The sequence below is a fragment of the Anser anser genome, assembly GCF_964211835.1.
Source record: "Anser anser genome assembly, chromosome: 11".
Classification (NCBI taxonomy): Eukaryota; Metazoa; Chordata; class Aves; order Anseriformes; family Anatidae; genus Anser; species Anser anser.
The window spans coordinates 13,409,147-13,432,236 of record NC_139732.1 but is presented as its reverse complement, the minus strand read 5'-3'; the positions used below and the strand labels follow the sequence as shown (position 1 = coordinate 13,432,236).

Here is a 23,090-nt window from a genome sequence, read left to right as displayed (position 1 = left end):
CTTGCACGTTTACGCAGGTCAGAAAACTAACTTTACCCAAAATAGTAAGCAAGCTTAATAGGTGTATTTGCAGAAGAAAACAACTAAGTTCAGCTTCATGAAAAACCCACTAGTATATTTCTGATAAATACAAATTCCTTTTGGATGCTCAGCAATGGCATTGCAACTAATGTAGCTTTCACCAGCACTGATTGATGACTGAACATACACCCCTACTATAAAATCATTAAGTGTTGAAGTCAGCAGAGAACTCTAACCCAAAGCTTTGATAAATGTTACTTCAAACCACAAGTAAAACACACTTCAAATGTACTTCTGTATTTCCTTTTTGTTGTTGTTGCACAATCTAAAGTTTGCAAAGGCAATAATTCTTTCAGCAACACAGGATAATATGAATAATGTTCAAACTGGCTCAAACGTCCTTGAACTTATTCAGCTTCTCCTGTGATAGGATGATCTGAGCAACGGTTTCTATCACAAATTGCATTCCTTTGTTAATGACACCCAGGTACTGTACACTCTGCCTTTCTGGTTTTATAGGCTGCTTTGACTCTATGATACATCTAATGTGACATCATTTTGGGAGCACAGGCACATCCCAAATATGTATTTCAGAACTGGTTTCACTAACTCCACTGGACTCTATTAGAGATGCAGATCAATCTGTGCTGTTCATTGCTTTCCATGGGTGAGCAAATTAGCATGCAGAGGTGTCTGCATAAAACACACGTTTGGTCCAGGAAGGATTGGCACTTCCAGAGGAATACCACTGCTTCCTAAAAGCAGGAAGCCCCACAACAGATTGTCACTTATTGCAGAGTGTTTCTAAAATGAGGGGGAAAAAAATAACTAATTAGAGACATTGTCTAGAACACATCCAAATTGATGGGAGGATAGCTATTAACTTCAATGGACTTTGGACCAGATTCAACACCAAAGAGCACGGCGGAGGCCGTCCAGCTAGCATTTACACTCATTACGCGAGCAGGGCTTGCTCAGAAGCACGCAGGCAGGAGGCTGCTTTACCAGCCCTTTGGCCATCAGCACACACAGCAGCTCAGATTTCCCACGCAAACTGCAACACTCAGACTTCCCGAGTATGAGCAGAAGAATCACAAGAACAGCTACATCTTCCTTCTTCTGTACATTCAGCTGTCTTGAGCCTTTTTCTAAAGGTCTGGCAGCCTCTTAGTCAGCGATGACAGAAAACAACTTCTCAGGTTCTGGTAGTACTGTAAATTACTGAGTAATTGGGAAAGCTTATCAGAAAGGGCTCAGCCCCAACACCCTCAGCCACAAGTCAGGGGAGTAATTACACCCTTTCCCTTTGAAAAGCCAGGCCGAGTTACCCTGCAGGTGCCAGGACATTTCCCTCCTTCAAACTGGGCTTTGGGCTTCCAGCATCAGGCACGCTGCCTCTGCACACCCATCCAGGACTGCCACGGACAGAAAGCACACCCTGAGCCATGGGGCTTGCAACTCCATTTGTCAGCTTGTGCACACTCTGATAGCGAGGACATCTGAAACTCAGGGCTGAGATTTCCTGCAGACATAACTGTGTTACTTTATTTAATTACAGCAGATCTGAAACAGTTGTTCTTCGCTAGGGAAATCCTGTTAAGTCTTCCAACACAACGTAGGAATAAAAGGTGGTACTTTAAAAGCAACAATATCCTAGCAGGCTCCAAGGGTTGGGTAATCACATCCATACTGATTTCTACCTGCCAGCCATAGCACATTCTGTGTCATGCCACCAGAGTAACGCCAGGACAGATATCCCCAGACAGACGGACCAGCCATGGCAGCATGCACCTGGGGCAAACTACAGGAACAAGGCGAAGGCACAGCAGAGTTGCCCAGCTCCAATATCATCTGAGAGACCAGCATTGGTAGCTTTTTATCAGAACTAGGCTTTGCTTAAGACTTACCTGACAAAATAAGATAGCATTGGGCTTACATCTTAGACCAGCTTCCTTCTTATTTTAATGCCATCTCTCATCTGAGCTTCCTGTTTGACAGTGCAACTTTGTGACCCTCTGCTAAAATTCTGCATTTACTTTAATTGGTGTTATCAGTCCTGCATGTATTTCAATTCAGCATGAAACAAATTGACTGTCAGAAATCTACTGAATTATTCACATTCTCATTAAACCGCATTCTACCAGATACCAACTTTAATGCACTTTATATTACAACATAGAAGCAAGTGCCAATTTTGGCTGAAATACTGTTTTCAGAATAATTCTTCACACTGAACATTTTTAACTGAATTCAGCTCTCTGTTCTACACAGACTGTATGGGAAGAAGACAAAAGCCATAGGGAGGAACAAGGGGGTTCTACCCAAAAAAGCCATCACCTGTGTGGCTCTGACAGATCCCAATCAGCTGCAGGTGATGCCTCAGGGGCACACACAGCTGGGGCTCATTCAAGGGCAATAAGGTCTGAGCTTAAATTCACCCAGCACCACCAGAACACTATCACAAACGATTATTTCAGTCTTTAAGACAACATATTTAGTCCTCAGTGAGGTAACCAAGCAGGTCCCTGTGCTGTCCCCAGCACCCAGGCTCCTGCTGGGTGAGCAGAGTCTGCAGAGCTGCCCCAGCCTGAGTATGTCACCCTTAGCACTACATGACCAAACCAGTTACCAGAGGAAACCCCTCTGAACCACAATAAAAAGCATTAAGAATTGAAAAAATGAGTCTCACATACATGCATTGGGTTTTAAAAGCCAACAGCACCATTCGGGAAGTACTTGCATCATGGCAATTTACCAAATTAACTCTCTGAAGTTAATAAGAAAAGGGAAGTGACAGGTTGCCCCATACTTCTCAAAAACAACAAGGCAAGGCAAAGGAGAAGTTTGAGAAACACTCACCACCTTGGCCACGAGCACCACGCGCAGCCTTCCCACCAGGTCAGCTGCACCAGCAGAGACCTCCCCAGCTGTGCTGGATTGAAGGGGCTGGCAGCAGGCAGGTATGCTGGGAGTGAACAGCCCTTAAAAGAGCAACACAGCATAATCTAGAAATTATGCTATTTTACCTGGAAATGTCATTTCTGATCCTCATTTGTGCTGGGCACCCCTGCACACTGTACTGGTGCATGAATAGAATGAATTGATGTGTGTGTATATCTGTATTTACATTTATTTATGTGTATATGGAAAGAAAGAGTTCACTTTCTTGCAATGACCACTTTTCTCTACAGAAATTGTAACACCTCAAATATTTTAAAACACAAACTGGATCCCCTGCTGCTTTTATAAAATAAGTATATTTTCCCTTACCTGGAGTGAGAACAACTTCACATTTGCCAGGATTCCTGGTTTGGTGCAACCGCCTTCAGCCACAGCTGAGGCCAGACACCAGCCCAGGCGAACGCAGAGCACTTTGGCACCAAGCTGCCCTTGCTCACGGTGCAGGGCCGGCCTGGACAATGCCAAGAAAGCAGCCAGTACCTGGCAGGGAGCCGGCAGCAGCCCAGGCCCCTTGGAGATGCCTGAAACGTGGTAACACATCGACCCAGGAGCAACAGAGCCACCTTCAACACACAAAGCTAAATCAAAGGGTGCCCAATGATCTTAGTGCTCATTCTCAACACACTTCTAAACTGTGCTTTGCATAGAAATGTTTCACTTAAAATCTAGATTGCTCTGAGAGCACGGGAAAAGCGATGAGGAGAAGCACAAGCAGGTGACTGTTGGGTGTAGGATGAGGACACAGCGCAATGCCTCAGGCACCATCCCAAAGTGCTGCACAGCTGGTTTGTGTTACCCTCCTCCAGCACACCCTAGTCCTTTTTTCTTGTGCTTTTTCTTGTTTTCAGGTTTCTGCTGCTCTGGAGTGCTGTGCTTATCATGTACCCTACCAGTCTGGCTGTCATTGCGCTGACCTTCTCAAACTATGTCCTGCAGCCTGTGTTCCCTAACTGTATTCCCCCCTATAATGCCTCCAGGATCCTCTCCATGGTGTGTTTACGTGAGTATTTCCTTCTCGCGTACACGAAGCTTGCCTCAGTTTTGCATGAGACCGCTCAAGTGGCCGCTCAAGCAGGGCTGGGCATACAGTTCCGCTGTATGGGGGCACAGCTGCAGCCCAAAAAGCAGGCGGGAAGGTCCTAGGACAGACACTGTGCCCCATGTGGGACGATCAGTCCCTCCTCACCTGCCTGCAAGGAGCAAGTCCTGGAGAGCTCATCCAGTGCAGGTTTCCCACCACCTAAGCCCTTCCTAGTCCTTTTTTACATTCACAAACACAAGTATGTAGGAAGTGCAGACCGCTACCGGCTCTGCATTAGTTACTTACAGAGCTGGCAGGGGTGAGGTGGAGCTTCAGGGAAAGAAGACGTTCATCGTTTCCCGTGAGGAGGCAGAAATCCTGGCTCAGTTGGCACGTTGGGCTCTGACCGGGCACAGTTCATTGAGCTGGGAGAGCCCCAGCAGCAGAGCCCCAGAGGGGAAAGCTGCAACAGGTGCTTGTCTGCAGCTGGGCACCCCTTAGGGCAAGACCATTCCCCTCCTCACCCCTGCTCACAGCCACGCTGAGCTCCCTGTGGGAACACATGCAACAGTCCGTGTTTTGCAGTGCTTTGACTGTGTGTTTTTAAATAAACGTAATTTCGTTTCACTGAATTCAGTCTTTTGCTCTCCAGTACTCCTGACCTGGGTGAACAGCTCCAGCGTTCGATGGGCAACACGCATTCAGGATATATTTACAGCAGGAAAACTCTTAGCCTTGGCCCTTATCATTACTGTGGGCTTCATACAGATCTTTAAAGGTACTCTGTGAGACACGGGTATGGTACTGTTGCTAGACTTGATTTTTTCCACCCTCCTTACAGAGCAACCCGAAGGGGCGACAGGTTTTAGCTGAGCAGCAGGGCCAGGTTGCACCCCTCGGAGCAGCCCCTGTGCTGCAGAGGGCTGTGGTGGCTGCAGGTGCTCTCTGGGCTCAATGGAGCTATTTTCAGGTCGGGGCACCTAGATAAAGACACCCCCATACAGCAGATGTACGTGACCGAGTGGAAAATCATTCATCCCAGGTGCTGCTGAGGGATTTCTTCCAAGCACAGGCACACTGGAGGTGTATCCTCTGTATGACAATAGTGTACGGAGTCATGAAAAGATGGTGCAACAATCAGCTGTGTCCTCCTTAACCACATTCCTTTCTGCCCCGCGTTGTTGGTTTTGACAGAATAAAGGAGTGCATCTGAAGATGTTTTAGAGGAGTTACAGAAAATTTCTGATCTGTTGTACGCTCCTTAAAATTTTAAGGTCATAGACTGAATAAACAATGCTGGGCCCAGCTCAGGAAGACACCTGATTCATTTGGGGCACTAGTTTGATTTCCTACAAAAAGTCTCTTGTAACATTAAAATCTGGAAAAAATGTCTTGCTGAATCGCCAACTTAATCGAAAACAGAGAACACAAAAGGCTCATGATATTTTCATCATGTGTATGATGAGTCATGTAAGGAAAGATGAAACAAGGCACTTACAGAGAGCAGAAATTTTGTTTTCTCAGTGAAAACAGTCTGACAGTCTTGACAAACCTTCTAGCCCCACAGATATTTTATTTTTCCAGTATTTCTACTAAGCAACATCAAACTCTTACAAAAGAAAACTGCATTAAAAAATGACAGGAGTCAACCCCGTCAAGGAACCATCCTCGAACAGTGCAAGTTGACAAAGGGTGCTGTATGTTGCAGAAGTGATGCCGGTGCTGTGGCAGAGAGCCACAGAGCGATGCCTGTGTGTACAGCCCAAGCTGCCTCCCCAGGATGCCAGCCCCTAGAAAGCACTGCAAGTGCAGTGCCAGACCGTGGTGACTTGTAGAACATGATGAGCATGAAGTCTCAAATCTACTCGAGCAATAAAAAAAGAATAAAATAAAAGTTCACCTACTTCCTGGTATCTCTGGTGGGTAGCACTTCTCTCAGGGGAAGGCTTAACCTCTTGCTTGTGCTTTCTGTGCAGGAAACTATGAAGAGCTGACACCCAGCAAAGCATTCAATTTTTGGATGACTCCATCTGTGGGGCATTTAGCATTAGCTTTCCTTCAAGGGTCATTTGCATTCAGCGGCTGGAACTTCTTGAACTATGTAACAGAAGAGTTGGTTGATCCCCGCAGGCAAGTATCCATTTCTGTGTCATCCAAATTTTTTTGAAGTGCTGAGACATTGGGGCCACCTGATAACATCATTCGTTTAATAAGCTGCAGCAATGTCATTACATGTCCACAGAACTGGCATTTCTAAAAGAGAGATTTTTTGTTTAGAAAGGATAACAGGCAAGTTAAAGAAACACCATGCTGAAATTAGAAACAGATTGCACAAAGCATCAACTCAGTCAAAACAGCCGATGGACAAAGTATTATCATTGTGGTACTGTCAAATCATACAGTGAATCTATAGCAGAAAATTAACCACTGATGAGATGTCACACATACCTACAGGAAGAATCACTGTCTGCTTTTAGAAAAGCGTTGAATTATTCTGCAAGTTGCTTTGCTTGTTCACCCAAAGGGATCTTACACAAACACCTGAAAGAGAAGATTGGAAAGTTATTTGACAGTGCAGGTAGCACTCTCTGCTGTGCACCTGTACCTGCAGCGCAGCTGCGGGCACCCACCCTCCAGGGTGCCACATGTCATGTCCCTGGGGATCGTGCGTGTGGGAAGGGGCTTTGAAATGATTTATCACCAGCAGGCTGGGAAAGCCAGAGGGAAAGAGATTTTTAGTTTAGTAAAGCAAAGCTCAAAAGTTTCAGAATTTCTGAGATGATAAAGTGGAATGATGAATGCCAAAAGCAGCTCTCGGAGCATCAATAATTTCTGGGCATTCAATGCACACAGCAATTAAACTAGGAGAAGTTTAAGCTCTCACACAGCCTGGATGAAAATGAATTAAAGCTGCAGTCTCACAAGCAGCCCTGCACGTCTTCACACAACTGAGTGTTAAAGTGCACACCCAGAGATCTTGGCAGGAATAAAGAAAGATCAGTAATGTGTTCCCTCATTAAAATACCAGCATTTTAATGGGCCACCACAATTTCAAAGCTGAACAATGAAAAGTTATGTTTTAAATAAGGCAAATATGGTCTCAGTTGAGAAATAAAAAGGGAGTGGATGGAGTTTTTTTATTATTATTATTTTTGCAGCCTCTGAAGCGAAAATAAAATATAAAAGGTTGTTCAGTAACCAAAAATATCTTCCAATTTTTACTAAATCCAATCAAAATCACAAAGGTTAAAGCATTTTAAAAAATGCCTTTTTTCCAAATCTGACGGACAGAAAAAAAAATGCATTATTGCAATAGATACAGAACTGTTTAGCTGTACACCTCTAAAGAGGTCTCTGGATTAGCAGTTAAGCAAATCTTCACTCCGGTAGGTTACCATGCCATTGTATGACCAAATGAGCTTTATGGGATGGGATGGGCCAAGGTAGCTACCTGAACGTCAGGATCCAATTCAGTTCCAGAGTAGATGAAGCTAAAGCAAACCAAGGCATTTTATTTTTTAACATGCTGCCTTAATCCAAATAGCCCTATGAAAGCGTGGGGCATTTTTTGTCACATGAAGCATGACAAAGCTTCATAGAGTTTCAACCTTCTTAAAATCACAATGGGTCAAACAGGAAATAGAGGCGGTGCTCTTTCAGTCGCGGCCTGAGAAACAGCAGAAAAACCCACGCGGCTGGCTGAACACCCTGGGCTGTGCAAGGCTGTTGTGGTCTCACTGTGTATGATTCAATTCTTATCTACCTTCCTAATTCTTTTATCAGGAACCTACCTCGTGCCATATTCATATCCATCCCACTGGTGACATTTGTGTACACGTTCACCAACATTGCATATTTCACTGCCATGTCACCCCAAGAGCTCTTGTCCTCCAACGCTGTGGCGGTAGTAAGTAAACCATTCCCTGGATGTCTAAAATACACTTTGATTTCAGTTCTGTGCTTTGCAGTGTATTTCAGTTTCTCTGCCTTCTGTTGCTTTAGACATTTGGTGAAAAGTTACTGGGCTATTTTTCCTGGGTTATGCCAGTCTCAGTGGCCCTATCTACATTTGGAGGAATAAATGGATACCTTTTTACCTCATCAAGGTTAGATGGAGTACAATTTTATGAACATTATCTAATTTGGGGAGGGGCTGTTTTAATTTAATTTGCTAAAGAAATGCTAGCTAGACATTTTGGATGTTATAGCACATGAGATCATTGTTGGGCATGTTGGATACATTCAGTTACGAATTGCTCTGTTTCAATCAGCAAATGTAATATTGAATCACAGAATCTCTTGCAAAATAATCCTTAAGAGCTACTAAAAGTGTCTGCAGATGTGGAACAACTCACAGTAAGAGCCAAACACAGCTTCAGTACGGAAACAAAGTAATTTTACATCAATAAAGCTCTAGTAGCTACAAGCTAAATTATGCTCAGCTGAAAAAGGAGTTTCAGGGCCTGGTTCTGTTCCCAGTTACAGACATGTCATTCTCATGATGAAGAAACTCCTTCCAGGCAAGATGCTTTGCATGTACACTGCTGATAGCAGGACCAGAATCTGTAAAATCTATTTGTATTAATTGACCTGTCTGAACTCAATTTAAAAGTTAAAAAAAAATTTTGAGGAAACAATCCAACTCTTAAGTACCTCAGGAAAGTTATTTATCTTAGCACTTCCACGAGCATAATAAGATACAAATCTGAGTACATATGTTAAGCATTTAAAAGTGAAATCTTAAGGCACATGAAACCATATCCAAAACTCTTCTGACACTAGAAACACTATCCGCGAGACTTTTTGTGCCTTAGAGACATATGGCTGCTCACCTCACAACCTGCACTGTATTAACCCTTCCCTGGATAAAGAAGCAATGCCACTGGCAGATAGGGACTGAACAGATTTCAGTCCTCATCTTCAGAGGTAATTAGGCATCTCAGACCAATTGGTTTCACAGATGACATTTAGCCATTAAAGGCCTCATGTACCAAATGGTCTAGTTTAAACAACTTACGCCAGGTTATGCGTAAGTCTCTCGTGGAAGTAAGAAACAAGCTGTGGTCTTCCCGGCCTCAAACCAGCACCCAGCAAGAACAGGTTCCTTCCACTCCAAGACCCATGAGGGCAGTTGAGATTAGAGACCCTGTACAGCTAGATATTGAAAAAGCTGTTGTACATGCAGTGGATTAGTGTTCCTATTCTCATTTTCAGGTTATGTTTCTCTGGTGCCCGAGAAGGCCATTTACCAAGTTTGCTTGCCATGATCCACGTGAAGCACTGCACACCCATCCCCGCCCTGCTCGTCTGTGTAAGTTTTGCCGTCCCTGCCCTGTCGTCCTGTAACCTGCTCGGACCGGGGCAAGCTCTTAGAAATACTGAATCATGGAAAGGAGAGCTGGAAAAATCCTGGAGAGGTCATTTATATTCCTGAGGAAAAACAAGCTGTCCAGGAGGACTCCTGGTGGGTGCTGCCTGAGAAGCTCTGACAGCTCCAGGAGGAAGCAGCCTTCAGCCTCCTAAATAATCCCACTCCCAACTACCCTTGCAGTTTGGAGTGATTCCCTAACATCTAACTTGAGCTGCAATTTAAGCCCATTATCACTTCTCCTACCCACAAGGGAGACAGAGTGTGTCTTTGTCTGGAAGTGGAGATACCTCATTTAAGGAAAGATTAGCTTTCCCCCCTCCCCCCTCTCCGAATTCCGATTTTGCCTGCTTTCTGCAAACATTTAACACAGAGGAAATCCCCGTGGTCACTGCTAACTCCACTCTGGCAGGGCTAGTTTAGATCCTGTTGCCAAAGCCATAGACATGGCAGGTCCCAAGGAGAGGACAAAGTGCTCCAAATGTTACACAAAATGAGCAAAATATCTTGCGAGGGATGAGACCGCAGTGCTCTGAGGACCTGGAATATTTATCTTCTGTAGAAACAAGTAAGTACAGTCAAGCATTACAGCAGCACTGAATAAAGTATCTGCTGAATGAATACATCAGGCAAACAAGAGGGTAATCCACAAAGAGTAGAAAACACCAGTCAGAATGTTGGGAGGCTTTGGGCTTGTTGGGTTGCTGTTTCCCTGAAGGAAGATCTCTCTCTTTTGCTTAGACGTTGAAAATTTCCATGATACTAATGACTTATGGAAGTTGTAATTTGAAACAAAGATCTTTATACACTTTTACAAAGAGCTGAGTTAGAATGTGATGTTTTTTACTGTGGCAAAGAAGACGTTAAAGAGGAAGAATAACCCCTGGTACTGCACTCCCTGACTTTATGGCCCAAGCAAGGGTATTCTCCCGAGGGCATCTGCTTGAAATCTCAGTGGCATCAAAGTCAACTGCAGATTTGCCACTGATTTCAAAACAATGAGGATTTGACGCAAGATGCACTAAGAAGGCGCACATTCACGTGACTCTCCTGGCTCTAACAGCAATTCTGGCACGATACACTGACATAATTTCATCAGATAAGCCTTCTGCACATTCCACTTTTATGACAAAATACCTGTGTAGCTGAGGCTTTATGGCATTCCCAGGGCTTAGTGCTTGACAACAAACATCTCGTGCATTGCCTGTACAGGGTTTTGGAGTAAACCATATAGCCCATCTGTCCTGTCTCAAGCAAACAGAAAGCACTGGCTCCATCCTGGACTCATGCCAGGCAGCTGAACTCGGCTGATGCCGATGAAGCAAAACTTCTTTGCCCTTAGAAATACATCAGCTCAAATAACATGCTGAGTTTCAGAGGCTGTTTCACTGGGAAATAGCCACAACACGAGCAGGCTGCCTGCACTGAGCAGGGCTGATAAATCAGGCGTATGCCAGCCTCCCAGTCTGCTCCAAACATTTCCCTTAAATTACAGCGCAAATTACAGAACCAACACTGCATATCAATTCATCATTTGAGGGTACCTTAATGCAGCACAGGGTATATCAAATGCTGCTATGAATTATTAATTTCTTAACAAATAAATATAAAAATAATATACTGTAGGCAGCTACAATAGCAAATTAGGTCAGACTTCAGGCAAATCTAATTAATACAGTAGGTTCTCTTTTCTTTTTCAGTGCATAACACCTAGCTTCTTGCATGGAGAAAGGTTTCTTTGTACATAGAGAAAAGCCTTTTTAACATCACCAGTGAGACCTGTATTTTTACTAATTCTTTCAAAAATGAACGATCCAAGCTAAATGCAAAATAAACAGACTTTTTTTTTTTTTTTTTTTTGCAAGACAGCAGAGAGTGACAGGCTCTCACGCCTGCTGTGCGAGGCTGTTGTCAGGCATGGTAATCAGGGGAGGAAACAGCACACTCCTCTGCAGCCCAGTACCTCTCAGGAATTACGCCCACGCAGCAAGCAGCTCTGACACATTCATGTCACCTACGCAAGAAAACTCATCGCCCCAAGCATCTTCAACGCAAAACCTGCTAGGGGCAGGAAAGGGTCAGATGCATGTCTGACACTGTCCACCTTTCAGAGGAAAGCAGGAAGCATGTTATGTGACACCAGTGTACAACACTGCCCTATTTTAAATGAATTTTGTGGTGAGACTGCTCAAGATGTTGAAATCCCCTCCTCCCCTGCATAGCCTGTGAGGCTTTTAATAGGGGAATGGAGAGACCAACGAGTCATTTGATTATGGTGGTGCGTAATTACTGGTGCCAGTGGTACAGAAATCCTCCCTCCCTAGAGGCCTTTGCTATTAAAACAGCCAATTAAGAAAAAAGGACATAAGCAAAAAGAGAGCCTGGAGTGACATAGAGCCAAGTCCTGAAAGCTCTCTGGAGGGATTTGGACACTCAGTTTCCCTTAGGTTTTGGCCACCAGCAGACAACATTTACAGGATGGGTCCATGGCATGAGCGGTCTTCATACCGTGTGGCACCACTGGGCAGGGGGGACAGGATCTGAGGAGCAACCCTGTGAACCCTGAGTCAGCTCTCCTGACTTTGCAGAGTTATTCAGAAATAAAGTACAAACAAGCAAGAGTCTGCATGGAAATTTCCACCATCCATCTGCCAGTTTCCTAACACAAGTAATGTGCAGGAGATTAATGATTGTGGTCATCTGCAGCATGAGCCACGGGACAGTAGGGAGAAAGGGCAAAGCTTTTGTTCTTTATAACATACAGGGCATCTGCAACAAAGTCGTGCGCTGACAACAAAATATTAGTCTACCAGAAATCCTTTTTTTCCTCATAATAGACAACCTGACCTTTGCCAGAAGTCCTTATTATAGGGTCAAACAGCTTTTAAAACAGAAATTGGTGGAGTGCAGTCATTGAAAGCAGGTACAGAAATGTCCTGTTCAGGCAACACAGCAGGACCATAAACACAGGAGTTTAACTACTTTTTTTTTTTTCTTGCTTTTATTGCTTTTAAGCTACCTTATTAGTTATGACTCACATAAGACTATCTTTCTCTCTACAGTGTTTGGCCACTCTTATCATCATGCTTGTTGGAGACACATACACACTAATCAACTATGTGTCATTTATTAACTACCTCTGCTATGGAGTGACAATTATAGGCCTGATTGTGTTACGCTGGAAGAAACCCAAAATCTTCAGACCCATCAAGGTGAAAATGTTAAAGCTAAATCCCTTGGCTGCAGTAGCAATGCAAAGGGCAGGACAGGCAAATCAAACCCTCTGTCCTCGAGCTTTGAAGATCAGTTCATTTGGGGATGTAATGGTAACGTTTCAGGGTCCCAAATCATGCTGCACATTGCCATTAGTACAAAAATAGGATACAAAGACTTCCAGAAGTAAACTGGATGGGATGGACAGGGAGGATGACAGTGGCAGAAGGAAGGGGGACAAAACCCAGGGGACTCCTGATGCCTTGGCTCCCCATGCCAGACAGCCACCACTGTCACTCTGCACAGTCATGCTCTGCTTTATTCTCTCCCCACAGGTGAACCTCCTCATCCCTGTCACTTACCTGGCATTTTGGGCATTTCTGCTGATCTTCAGCATATACTCTGAGCCAGTTGTCTGTGGAGTCGGACTCATTATCATTTTAACTGGAGTGCCAGTGTTTTTTCTTGGAGTCTACTGGAGAAACAAACCAAAGTGTGTAAATAGGTTAACAGGTAAGCAACACCACAATGACTTGGTGCACTCCTCACGGCCAACACTCACAGTAGGGTCTGCAGTGCTCTGCACAGCCTCCATGCAGCCAGCGCCAAGTCCTCCAGCAAGCCCAACCACCACTGGCAGTCATGCACAGCCCTTAGACTCCTATACAAAGCAGGCCATGTGCTGCTTGCGGATGGAAATACATTGTTTTTAAATCAGAGGTAATGACAAGCTGTCGGGCAGTCAGACATAGTGTGGGTGACTCCACGGACATGAGGAAGCAGTTGTATTTTTGTGGCTGTGCAGCACGCTCATGTGGGCAACTGCTTTCCTCACTCCTTGCCATATATGCCTCCTTTTGTGTCCCTGGGCATCTCCCCATCCACCCAGCTTGTTCACTGCGGCCTCAGCCACAAAGCAGATGCACAAGAATATGACTTTAAGCACGTAAAGCCCAAATGAACTATCACAAAAAGAATGATAAAAAGCCCTGCCTGTCCCTCACTCTGCTTTCCTCCCACCAGCACTACACAATGCCTGTACAGCATGATGAATTATTTCATGCTCAAAAGATAGGAAAGCCTTACTTTATCACTCGCATAAAACTGCACAAGTCATTTGGGATTTGGTTGTGCTTGGCTTGAAACTGCTTTGCTCTGAGGCAAAGACTTCCCATGAGGAGAGAAGGGAAAAGGAGCCCTCACCTCAAGTGAGACAGTGCCTGCTGCCTGCAGCCGGGCTCTCCTCAGCCTCGTGGTGACCGGTAGGCCCCGGCGCTCCCTCAGGGACAGCGCAGCGCCAGGCCCGACCCAGCTCCCCTGCCTCATGCACTGGCTCCACAAGCCTCTGGGCAGAGTGAAGGACCCCTCACAGCGAAGAGTCATTTCTAAAACTGCCCAATTTTAATCCACCTGTGCTTTGCCAACACTATTTTGTCACTTCACTAGAGATAAAAGCTGTTGGAGGGGTGAGGGCAGCACAGGACGGTCAAGGGCCTCAGCCAGGAAAATGGCCGCCATGTCAGGCATTACATCCCTCAGGCGCCACAGCGATGTTGAGAAGCACTCGAGCTGCCGCGCTAACCGCTGCACACTTGCTCTCTACAGAGTCGGTGACATGCTGGGGACAGAAGCTGTGTTTCGTGGTCTACCCCCAGGATGGGGTGGCCGAAGAGGACGAGGTGCCCGCTGCCCGCTCCCACCTGCCGGCCAGTGAGACCTCCCTGAGGAAATAACGGAGCAGCCTCTGGGGCTGAAGGGGCTTCTTGTTTACATGCTGATTTTTGCAAAAAGTTTTTCTGGAATTTAAAAGAAAATGTATTAGAGACCCAATAGTGAGCTACACCCTTTATGGCATCTGTAGCTTTTAGTTTTTCCCTGAGGAAAAAAATGAAAAAAGGAAAAAAAATAAAATATAAAATAAGGCAGCAGTTGTTTTTATTTCTGGTAGCACGCTTGCTCAGCAGAGGAATGCAGCACAGCTACAGCTCTGAAATACTTATTTTAGCAGACGTAAGGGTCTATCACAGACAGATTTGGGCATTTCAGAAGCAGGTCAGTTTCCTGTTGCAAAATCAAAATGGAAAAATCAAGAGGAGGAGACGCTGGGACAACTATGCCAACATAAAAATCCTGTTGCTGCCCCTGAGTCGGGTGAATCCCCACACAGCACAAGGTCTTGAAGTTACAGTCCAAAGATCACACTTGCATATACCTGAAAGCAAAAGAACAGCTCGGTGGAGCATCCATGTGATCAGGGCTGGAAGGGGCAAGGGAATCATGATGGAAAGGAGCTAGCCTGGGTGGACATTGGAGTAAATTGTACAAAATCAACAGTCATATTGAGTCCAGACTACATTTGGTGACACAGGAAAAAAAATGCAGTAGTGATAAAAATCTCAAATATCTTAACTTTTGAAGCATTTTTGCAAAGAGGTGTCTTGTACCCCAGGCCTGAGGAGGAGCTCAGTGCCCAGCCCTGGGGGGAAGGAGATGTGCAGGGGTTTGCACAGCAGTGGGAGCTCGAGGGAGACCCAGGAACAAAGCCTGGCGTTCTTTGTTACGAACGAGGTGGGTGATGCTCTACATTGATTTGGAGACAAACTCTCCATTTTAACTGTGCTCAGTGAAAGAATGAGCCTAAATCATTCTCACATCAGATGCTCTTTAGAAGGTGTTTTGCATATTTTATTTGTGGCAAACACTTTTAAAAAATGTAGTTCATGTATTTAATTAATTTATAGGGATTTGCTGCTGTAGCAATATGGCCCCTTTCACACCAAAGAATCTTTTGAAAATGAATAATGCAAGAATAGCTCTAAGCAACATTTTGAATAGCTACTGTTCTTTCACAACTTTTGAAAATAAATAGTATCGTATTCAGTAGCCTTGGTAACAGCCATAAGATTTTAATTTTAAAAGTATTAAAAGTATCTTTCTGTGTGTCACAAGCCTTTTTTCTATGGAAAAATTAGGGGTTCATTAATCCCTCAGTTTGCCAAGTGCCATATGCTATACAAAGATATAAGAATAGACTCAAAATATTGGACGAGTTCAAGGAAAGTGTCTTTCCACTACAATTCATTATTTAGTATTTTTGTTTTTAAATATCTATCTCTCTCCAAACTTTTGGATGGTAGACACTAGAAAGGAACTCAGTTTATACTTCTCTTCTTGTATAAGGCTATTAAATTATAAGAGATTAAAATATGTATTGAGCTAAAGAGAAGTGTGGTTTTGTGTGTACATCTACACACACAGATATCACATCTTAAATAACAGTAAGAATATATGAAGTCTGCTAATAAAAATCATATATATTTAGCTTTTTTTTCTTTACCATTCAGTGTACACCTACCACATTTACACTGGCTAAACAGCATGCAAACAGCCTGTTGTCTGAGGCCCTTGTGGCTAAGTCTTATTTTCCATAGTTCAAAATCCACTGTGACAATTTCTAATGGATTACTTTCTGCTTTATTATCTAGTGGGCAAATTAAACATAGTACAGCACCAGCAACAGTGATTGTTTTCAGAATTGCCAAATTTTGGTGTGGTTTTATTTTTGTTTGTTTAAACAATTAAGCCATGGAAGTCAGCCATCACAGAAACTTTGCAGTTCTTGGGACAAGTCTATACAGTAAATGAGAAAGGTAATAATAATAATATTCTGTAACCGCTACCCAGGCATTCTTTGAGTTTTGTTTAAGGAAATCAAAGAAGATTAAAGGACCAATTGCCTCATAGGTGTTAACTAGTTCTGGCTCAAGTTTTCCCTGATTGTATTTTAATGCTTTAAAACAATCAACATTTGGCCTGAAAACAGAAGGCTGAATTTAGAACAGGATGGTTTAGTAGAACTCATCTTTGAATTACATACCAATCCCCAAAAGCTGTTCCAAGATGTCTTATTTCATTTTTAGAAACAGCTTCATCTGTGCTCCCAACATCACACATATTTTTTAAAGGCTTTGCAAAAGCCAGTTCACAGTGCATCCAATTTCTAACCACAGAAATCAACGTAGAGAACTAGTAAGACAAATTCATATGCTGAATGAAATTTAGAGGCGTGCTCAACTGTGTACAATTTTTCCAAAAGATGAAGCAAAAGGCCCAAAGGAGACATAACTGCTATTATTTTAAAGCCTGCTGAACAAAAGAAAATCCCCAAGACAGCTGACACTACAAGTATGTCAAGAATATTGTGCTACTTGATGCAGAAAAGCAAGTCCCTTCCAAAGGGAAGATTCTGTTTTTTGAGATCCTTTTAATTTTGATATATTTGCTGTAGCAATTACAACTCATGCTGATTTTTGTTTCCTGCAGCATTTCAACCTTTTTACTGACAGGCAGATCACGATAACCTGTGCATTAGCTTTTCTGCTCTGAAGGAGAAACTCCTAAAGCAAACAGAACAATGCATGTCTCTACCTCAGCTGCAATACGTGCACCTTCTCTCAGTCCAGGTCATTCTCTGAAAAGAAGTCACACAATTTTACAGCTATCTTCATACAAAACAGACCAGTGCTACCTTAACTGAATTACACTGGTACGAACAGTGGTGATAAAATGAGTTTAAACAAACCTTTAAAATAAATGCATTGCTATACAAAACTATATATTATAAACTATTATATTTATGTATCTGTATATATACATATAAAATAGTAGAAGCTATAATGCAGAAAAATACTCTGGGCTGTTTATTCTTCTATTGCTGGCAATAATACATCATTCAGAGAACTTCAAAGGGGAAACAGAGATAATGCAAGTACTTTAAAAAGTATTACCTGAAATTAGCTTTGGACTGAAGTCAGTAGAAGTTGTATTGGCTTGTTCTTATCCACATTATCACCATACGATTATCACAGACCATGTCATCATTGTGCTACACACTACTAAACAACAGGAAGACAGTCCCTCTCCCAGATAAGACTGCATTCAACAGGCAATAGGAGCTGTGTGGGCACAGATGAGAAAACACAAGGGTAATGAGCCAAAGCTGCCCAGCACAACCTCTGCTGACCTAGCCACTCTGAAGTGTTTTCTTAAACTTGGTGCAGGAATTGGTTGTTTTCGGTTCATATTAGCACATAAAGCAGACCACCTTGACCACAGCAGGGTCAAGGTAAGAGACTCTTATCAGTTCAAAGCTTTCACCCAACTCAGAAAGGATTAATGAGTCACTGTGTATTTAACATTATGTGTGCAAGCATATTAGTTGGAAGTATCTTTACTAAAATGTATCAAAAGATAAGCAAACAAGATTTTTACCAGCCAAGCTCAATCATATGCTGTCCCAAGCAATTTTCAGATGTCTTCAGCAAGGTAATTCTCATTTTTCTCTCCCTCATTTGTGAATTCTTGAAACTTTGAAAATAAAACACATTTGGTTTCTGACTCATTTGCACCAACCACTACATGACGAAAAGCTGGCAATTATTGAGTTGCTGAGGAGTTTTAGAAATATTGAGCTCTTTGTCATAAATGAAAACTTCATTACAAAAAAAAAAATCAGGGTAAACCCTGCTTGGAGCTTTTTTCTTTAATCTTCAGAGTTCGACTGCTGTCACCTTGCTTGGGAGCAGTTAGCAGCATGGAGCAGTTACAGTCTCCTATTAATAAAAGCAAAGCCTGGTTGTTTGTTGTTTGATTTTTTTTTTAAACTTTTCATTCCTCAATGCTTCTCACCAGTACTCTAGCTTCAACCATACGAGAACCTTCTGCACTTGGACAAATGAAAAAGGAAAATACGAGGAAAAGGATCAGAAAGCAGTCAAGGGATGTTGTTTGTATTACACACCAAAAAGAAAAGTCTTAAAGTCCTGTGGTAAGAGATAGTAATAGAAGGGAGGGAAACTTGGAAGGAACAAGGCAGGAAACATAGAATAAAGAGGGGAAAAAAAAGTAAACTCCTGCCACTCACACCAGCCCTCATGACCATTTAATCCCTGGAGCCAAAAACACAAGAGACAGCATCTGAAAAGAGAAGGATGGCTTATTTAACAATTTGCTACGTTAACAGACTAACAAGAGACATGAGATTAGGCTTGCTACCTGCAAGGTTCAGGTCACAGATGGAGAGTTTGCTTCTAAATCCTACCTCCTGCTTGGGAGATTAAAGCTGCTTCCTGTGAAGACCAAAAATCTTAAATAAGCAAAAGCAGTGCGCTCTCTCGAAAGTCAGATTAAAAAAATACATAAATCCCTTAAGGCTTTTCAAGTTAACTCCTTGGTTTGTCAGAAGACACATCTGTTGTGCTACACAGGCTGTCAACAAACACTGCTGCAAGTGCACGGGTGTCATTTATTACTTTATTTCCATTTTATGGGCTATATTCATTTCAGCCTTGCTTACCTCAGTTATTAGGTTTGTATTACTGCTTGTGCCACTGTCATTGCAGCTGAATCAGCACTTCATGATGAAGCAAAGCAAACGCTTCCTACCAGGTGACGTGGTACTGTCCCTCCAAATCAAGCTGTGTCCTCCCATGCCTCATGACTACGGATAAATCTGGAGGACCACAAAGTCTGTCCAATTCTCTCCTATACAGATAAAGATTTACAAGCCTGTAAATTTCTATCAACACAAAACAACTCAGTCCCCAACCTTCTACCAAAAAAAACAGCAGGATATAACCAGTGGTTCCCTCCAAAGATGTAAGCAAAAGCTGGGGAGGAGAAAGCATCAGCAAAACAAGCACAGCCCCCAGCTATAGGAAATCAAGTGCTACATTTTAGGAATGGTTTGAGGTTTTTTGTTTGTTTTTTAACCCCTGTAATAACACCTAACCAGTTGTACGCTTCAGGGCTATGTTTTGTTACTTGGGGCACACATATGTCTTTTAAAGACAGTTGTGTACAACAGGGAATTGCTAGTGGTAAGGTTTCACACATACTAGCTAGAAAAAGCGATGCAGGTCCACACCTTCAACTACCAGCAAAAAGTACACAGCCAAGATAAAAAAAAAAAAGATCTTTAGATCTCACACTGAAGGTTCATAACCTACTCAACATACAAGTCTTTGGCAGCGTTTACAGTTTAAGCACCCTCAAGTGACAGTCAGAAACCCACAGTATCTGGACGCATGGAGTTTTATTAAAAATTAAGAGATCAAAAGCAAGAGCAAAGTATGATGATGCCCAGCATCTTACTCAGATAGTATCATTGTCCAGGAACCAGCAAACACTGGTAACCATGATGCCATACCTGAACCATACACCTGTACATACATTACAGTAAAATGTCGTATTTCAGTGAATGTATACAACAACAAAACAAAAAAGCAGAGAATAGAAAAAAAACAAGTACATTTAAGGGATGTCACAGAGTCATACACAAGCTGATGCCAAAATTTCAGACAGAAATACACCCTGTGTTTTAATGTCAGAGAGCATATTTTCCTTTCATGCTGCCTATCAGCTTTTGTTCTTAGATCAAGGAAAGGTTTAGGTATTCCTGTCTAAATAGAAGGTTTTCTTAGGAAGTTTTCTTGAGGGAATATGGACAGGGGAGTTTTGTAGGTTTTTTGTTTAAAAAAATCTTAAATATTTTGTTTCCCTTCTATGAAAATCTTTAAAGAATGCAGAAAAGCATTCTTAAAATATAGAAAAGAAAAATAAATGTATTAGCTAATTAGGTTGTATAGTCATTAAAGTGTGATGATACTTTCCGCTGAGCAAAGAAATGGAACAATGAGATTTTCCTGTTTACATTTCTGGCATAGTAGCAGTTTTCCACTTTTTTTTTTTTTTTAAAGTAAGTTCTGAACACAAGGAGGAAGCTTACATGAAACAGAAACTGGGTGATCTTTGACGATGGTCGATTCTCTGCTTAATGCTTACAAGCGCTGGAGAAAAGGCAGACTTTGTGGTTTCTTTCAGGTATCTACATTTCAGGACGCTGTGATGCACTTGTTCGTGCTCACAGCATACATCTGCAGGTTTCTTCTGCAAATTTGCGGCTCTTGACTCCAAGGAATGAGCTAGAGAAGCCAGGAGAGAATACTGTATTGCAGAATACAAAAGTTAGGTGCTCACAAAAGCACCAGGCTTGTATGTCTCATCTAAGCAAGGCTGTAAGTTCCAATAGTGATGGCTGTGAACTTTTCTATACACTTCAAGCATCACATTTTCATTAACCTGGATTTTCGTATGTTTCTAAAAATAAAACCTTCTCACTGAAATTTCCACTGAGTTACCAAATGGATCAGTATGCAAAATATCCACGATATAGGTAAGAAATTACGTTAAGTTACACATCTTAAAATAAAAAACAGTAGTAGCTGTTCAGGGTTGTTCCCAGAATATAGCAGTATTTTGAAGCGTATATTTCAGCTCTGAGATTTCAATGTTTTTCAATTTTAAGAGCCTTACAGTGGTGATAATTTAAGGCATAGTATGATCAAAATGATTTTATTATAGAAATACATTTCTGTAACACAATTAAATATATACTTATTTTGAAGGTCCTTCATATCATCACAACCTTGAAATATAATCTTCCTCCCCATTATAATTAAGTTTACTACTTTACAAATACAACTCTATGTATTTTAAATTACCAAAAAAAAGACACTAAAGTCTCTACCCTTTGATGCAAACAACTGGCAGTGTGATGACTACAGTACATGGCCTCGCAAAGGTGTAACGCACCTAAAATGTTTATAAATGCTATGTTATTAAAATCTCTTTCAAAGCTTCATTTCCCTTGATGAAATGAATTCTGATCACAAAAGCACTTGGAAAAAAATGAGTTAGCAGTACTTATTTAGTGTAACTACAACTCTTACTCCTTATGCATTTTGCCACAATCCCTTTTATGCTCTTATAGACTTTGAATCTTCTGCCTCTGGACACACGGGCCAGAAACCAATTTGCAACTGAAGAAAAAAAATCACTCCAATTTAATTCTCCCACATTACATTTTGATGAAGTCAAAGTCCTATGCCTTGTTTTAAGGCACTCCCAAGGGGAGTTCTTAGCAAAAGATTCAGGGCAAAATATAGCCCATTTAAAAGAAAAACATCTTTGACATTTCAGTGTAAACTGAACTGTTCACAGCAAAAGCCTGTGTGTCGCTGCAGCCAGGAGGATCTGTGGACAGCAGAGCCCACTTATTCAGATGCCAAAGTCTACCTCAGCTTTACAAGTTCAGTTATTAATTTTGGGCAACTTGAATTCCTACAGCAATAAACAGGCATCAGAGCACTCAGATATTTACAGAGGAGCAGCAGCAATAACTTCCTTGTTAATTGCTATATATAGCATTTTAGTTTGTCACTACCTCACCAGGGATTGAAGCAGAGCTCCTGTAAAGGCATGGGGAAGCGTGGCCAACACCAATTCATGGCTGCATCCTATCCGTCGCTGAGAGGCCAAACTATCACACCATAACCAGCTCTCATCCTGCACCAGGTCACTCCTGATTAAGCAATGTCACCCTTCTTCCAAGTAAATAACTTGTTTGCTTCTAATTGCACTCTAAAAAAGAAAAAGGCACCAGTTTAAAGAAGCATGCAATCCACACAGTGTCAGCTTTGAAACTGGCACTGACCTATTTCAGTTCTTAAAAGAAAAAAGCAAACCTCTAAAATCCTCTTTAAAAAAATATACAGTTGCACCTAGGTAACAGATTTATAAGTAAACTTGTGAAGCAGATTTTATTACAAAATAAAGAGTCTGATGCTGACAGTTACCAAGTGCTCAGTGCTTCCTATTGTGGCCAACAGGAGCTGTGAAGCCTCAGTAACCTTCAGGGTACAACCAAAGTGATATAAATCATAAAAGTCCCTGAAAACAGAAGGACAGAAGAGAGGAGGGGAAAAAGAGGGCAAGGAGAAAGCAAACAATTCTTCAACCTTCACAACATCACTATGAACATATGACTACATAAAAAAAGAAATATTGCTGCAAATGGGGTTCAAAGAACTCCACTTGTACTGAACACTGCTGATCTCTTACTACAGTCATAGCAGATAGGAAACCTGATATTCTGCATACTCTATATAGAAACTTTGGTTTTAGTGGATACTTCAAGGTACATATGGCCATCAAAACATTTTGGAAGGGGGCAAAGGAAACAAACTTCTATAAAGAGGGAGCTACAAAGGATTTTATTACCTTCTAAATATTTTAAATTAAAACTATTAAACTTCAGTTAAATTATGATGTCTAAAAAGACAATGTTATTTCTTGTATAGTACTCATAGTCACATCTGGTGCCTGCCCCAGCTTCCAACAGAGCGCTGATTTCAGTAAGACCACTTGAAAAAGCAAAGAAACACAAATTCCCTGAATGCAAAGTGAATAAACGCACAGAAGAAATAACAGAGGATGGAGATGCCTCCAACCCGCAATGGCACATTCTCGCTCTCCTAGCCCCTGACATCACACACTGGCCTACATCTGCCCCACTGGAGTTTCAGGAATAGCAACAAAGACAGAAACCTGTCCCATTTATTCTTGCATTGTACTCCCTGGGGATTAAAGCACACTGGTTTTGACAGG

General features: G+C 42.3%; 2 protein-coding genes and 1 long non-coding RNA gene across 6 annotated transcripts in view; 1 reads left to right on the top strand and 2 right to left on the bottom strand.

The window, feature by feature from the left end:
* LOC310879849 (uncharacterized protein) overlaps positions 1–6,038 on the bottom strand; it is a 196,228-nt gene extending 190,190 nt beyond the window's left edge. Inside the window, exons 1-2 of the transcript XR_014571159.1 lie at positions 5,908–6,038; positions 3,990–4,553 (exon numbers count right to left, since the gene is read on the bottom strand). The gene's annotated coding sequence lies outside the window, so the exon portion shown is untranslated. Of the gene's footprint in view, positions 4,554–5,907 lie in introns of the transcript that reaches the window.
* The window catches only part of SLC7A10 (solute carrier family 7 member 10), a 41,092-nt gene extending 26,586 nt beyond the window's left edge, over positions 1–14,506 (top strand). The window contains exons 3-11 of one of the 4 annotated variants that reach the window (XM_083794721.1): positions 3,831–3,982; positions 4,656–4,781; positions 5,980–6,133; positions 7,787–7,910; positions 8,006–8,109; positions 9,218–9,314; positions 12,434–12,583; positions 12,920–13,097; positions 14,190–14,506. In XM_083794721.1, the coding sequence (XP_083650847.1) occupies positions 3,831–3,982; positions 4,656–4,781; positions 5,980–6,133; positions 7,787–7,910; positions 8,006–8,109; positions 9,218–9,314; positions 12,434–12,583; positions 12,920–13,097; positions 14,190–14,317 (1,213 nt within the window). In that variant the 3' untranslated portion in view covers positions 14,318–14,506. The remainder of the gene's footprint in view (positions 1–3,830; positions 3,983–4,655; positions 4,782–5,979; positions 6,134–7,786; positions 7,911–8,005; positions 8,110–9,217; positions 9,315–12,433; positions 12,584–12,919; positions 13,098–14,189) is intronic. The other 3 variants (XM_083794722.1, XM_083794723.1, XM_083794724.1) reach the window with 3 other exon arrangements.
* LOC310879858 lies at positions 6,119–13,779 on the bottom strand. Its single transcript, XR_014571185.1, has 4 exons — positions 13,147–13,779; positions 12,947–13,059; positions 6,452–6,544; positions 6,119–6,256 (listed from the first exon to the last, which is right to left on the bottom strand). It is a non-coding gene; the product is annotated as an uncharacterized lncRNA (long non-coding RNA).
* Positions 14,507–23,090: the final 8,584 nt, after the last annotated feature.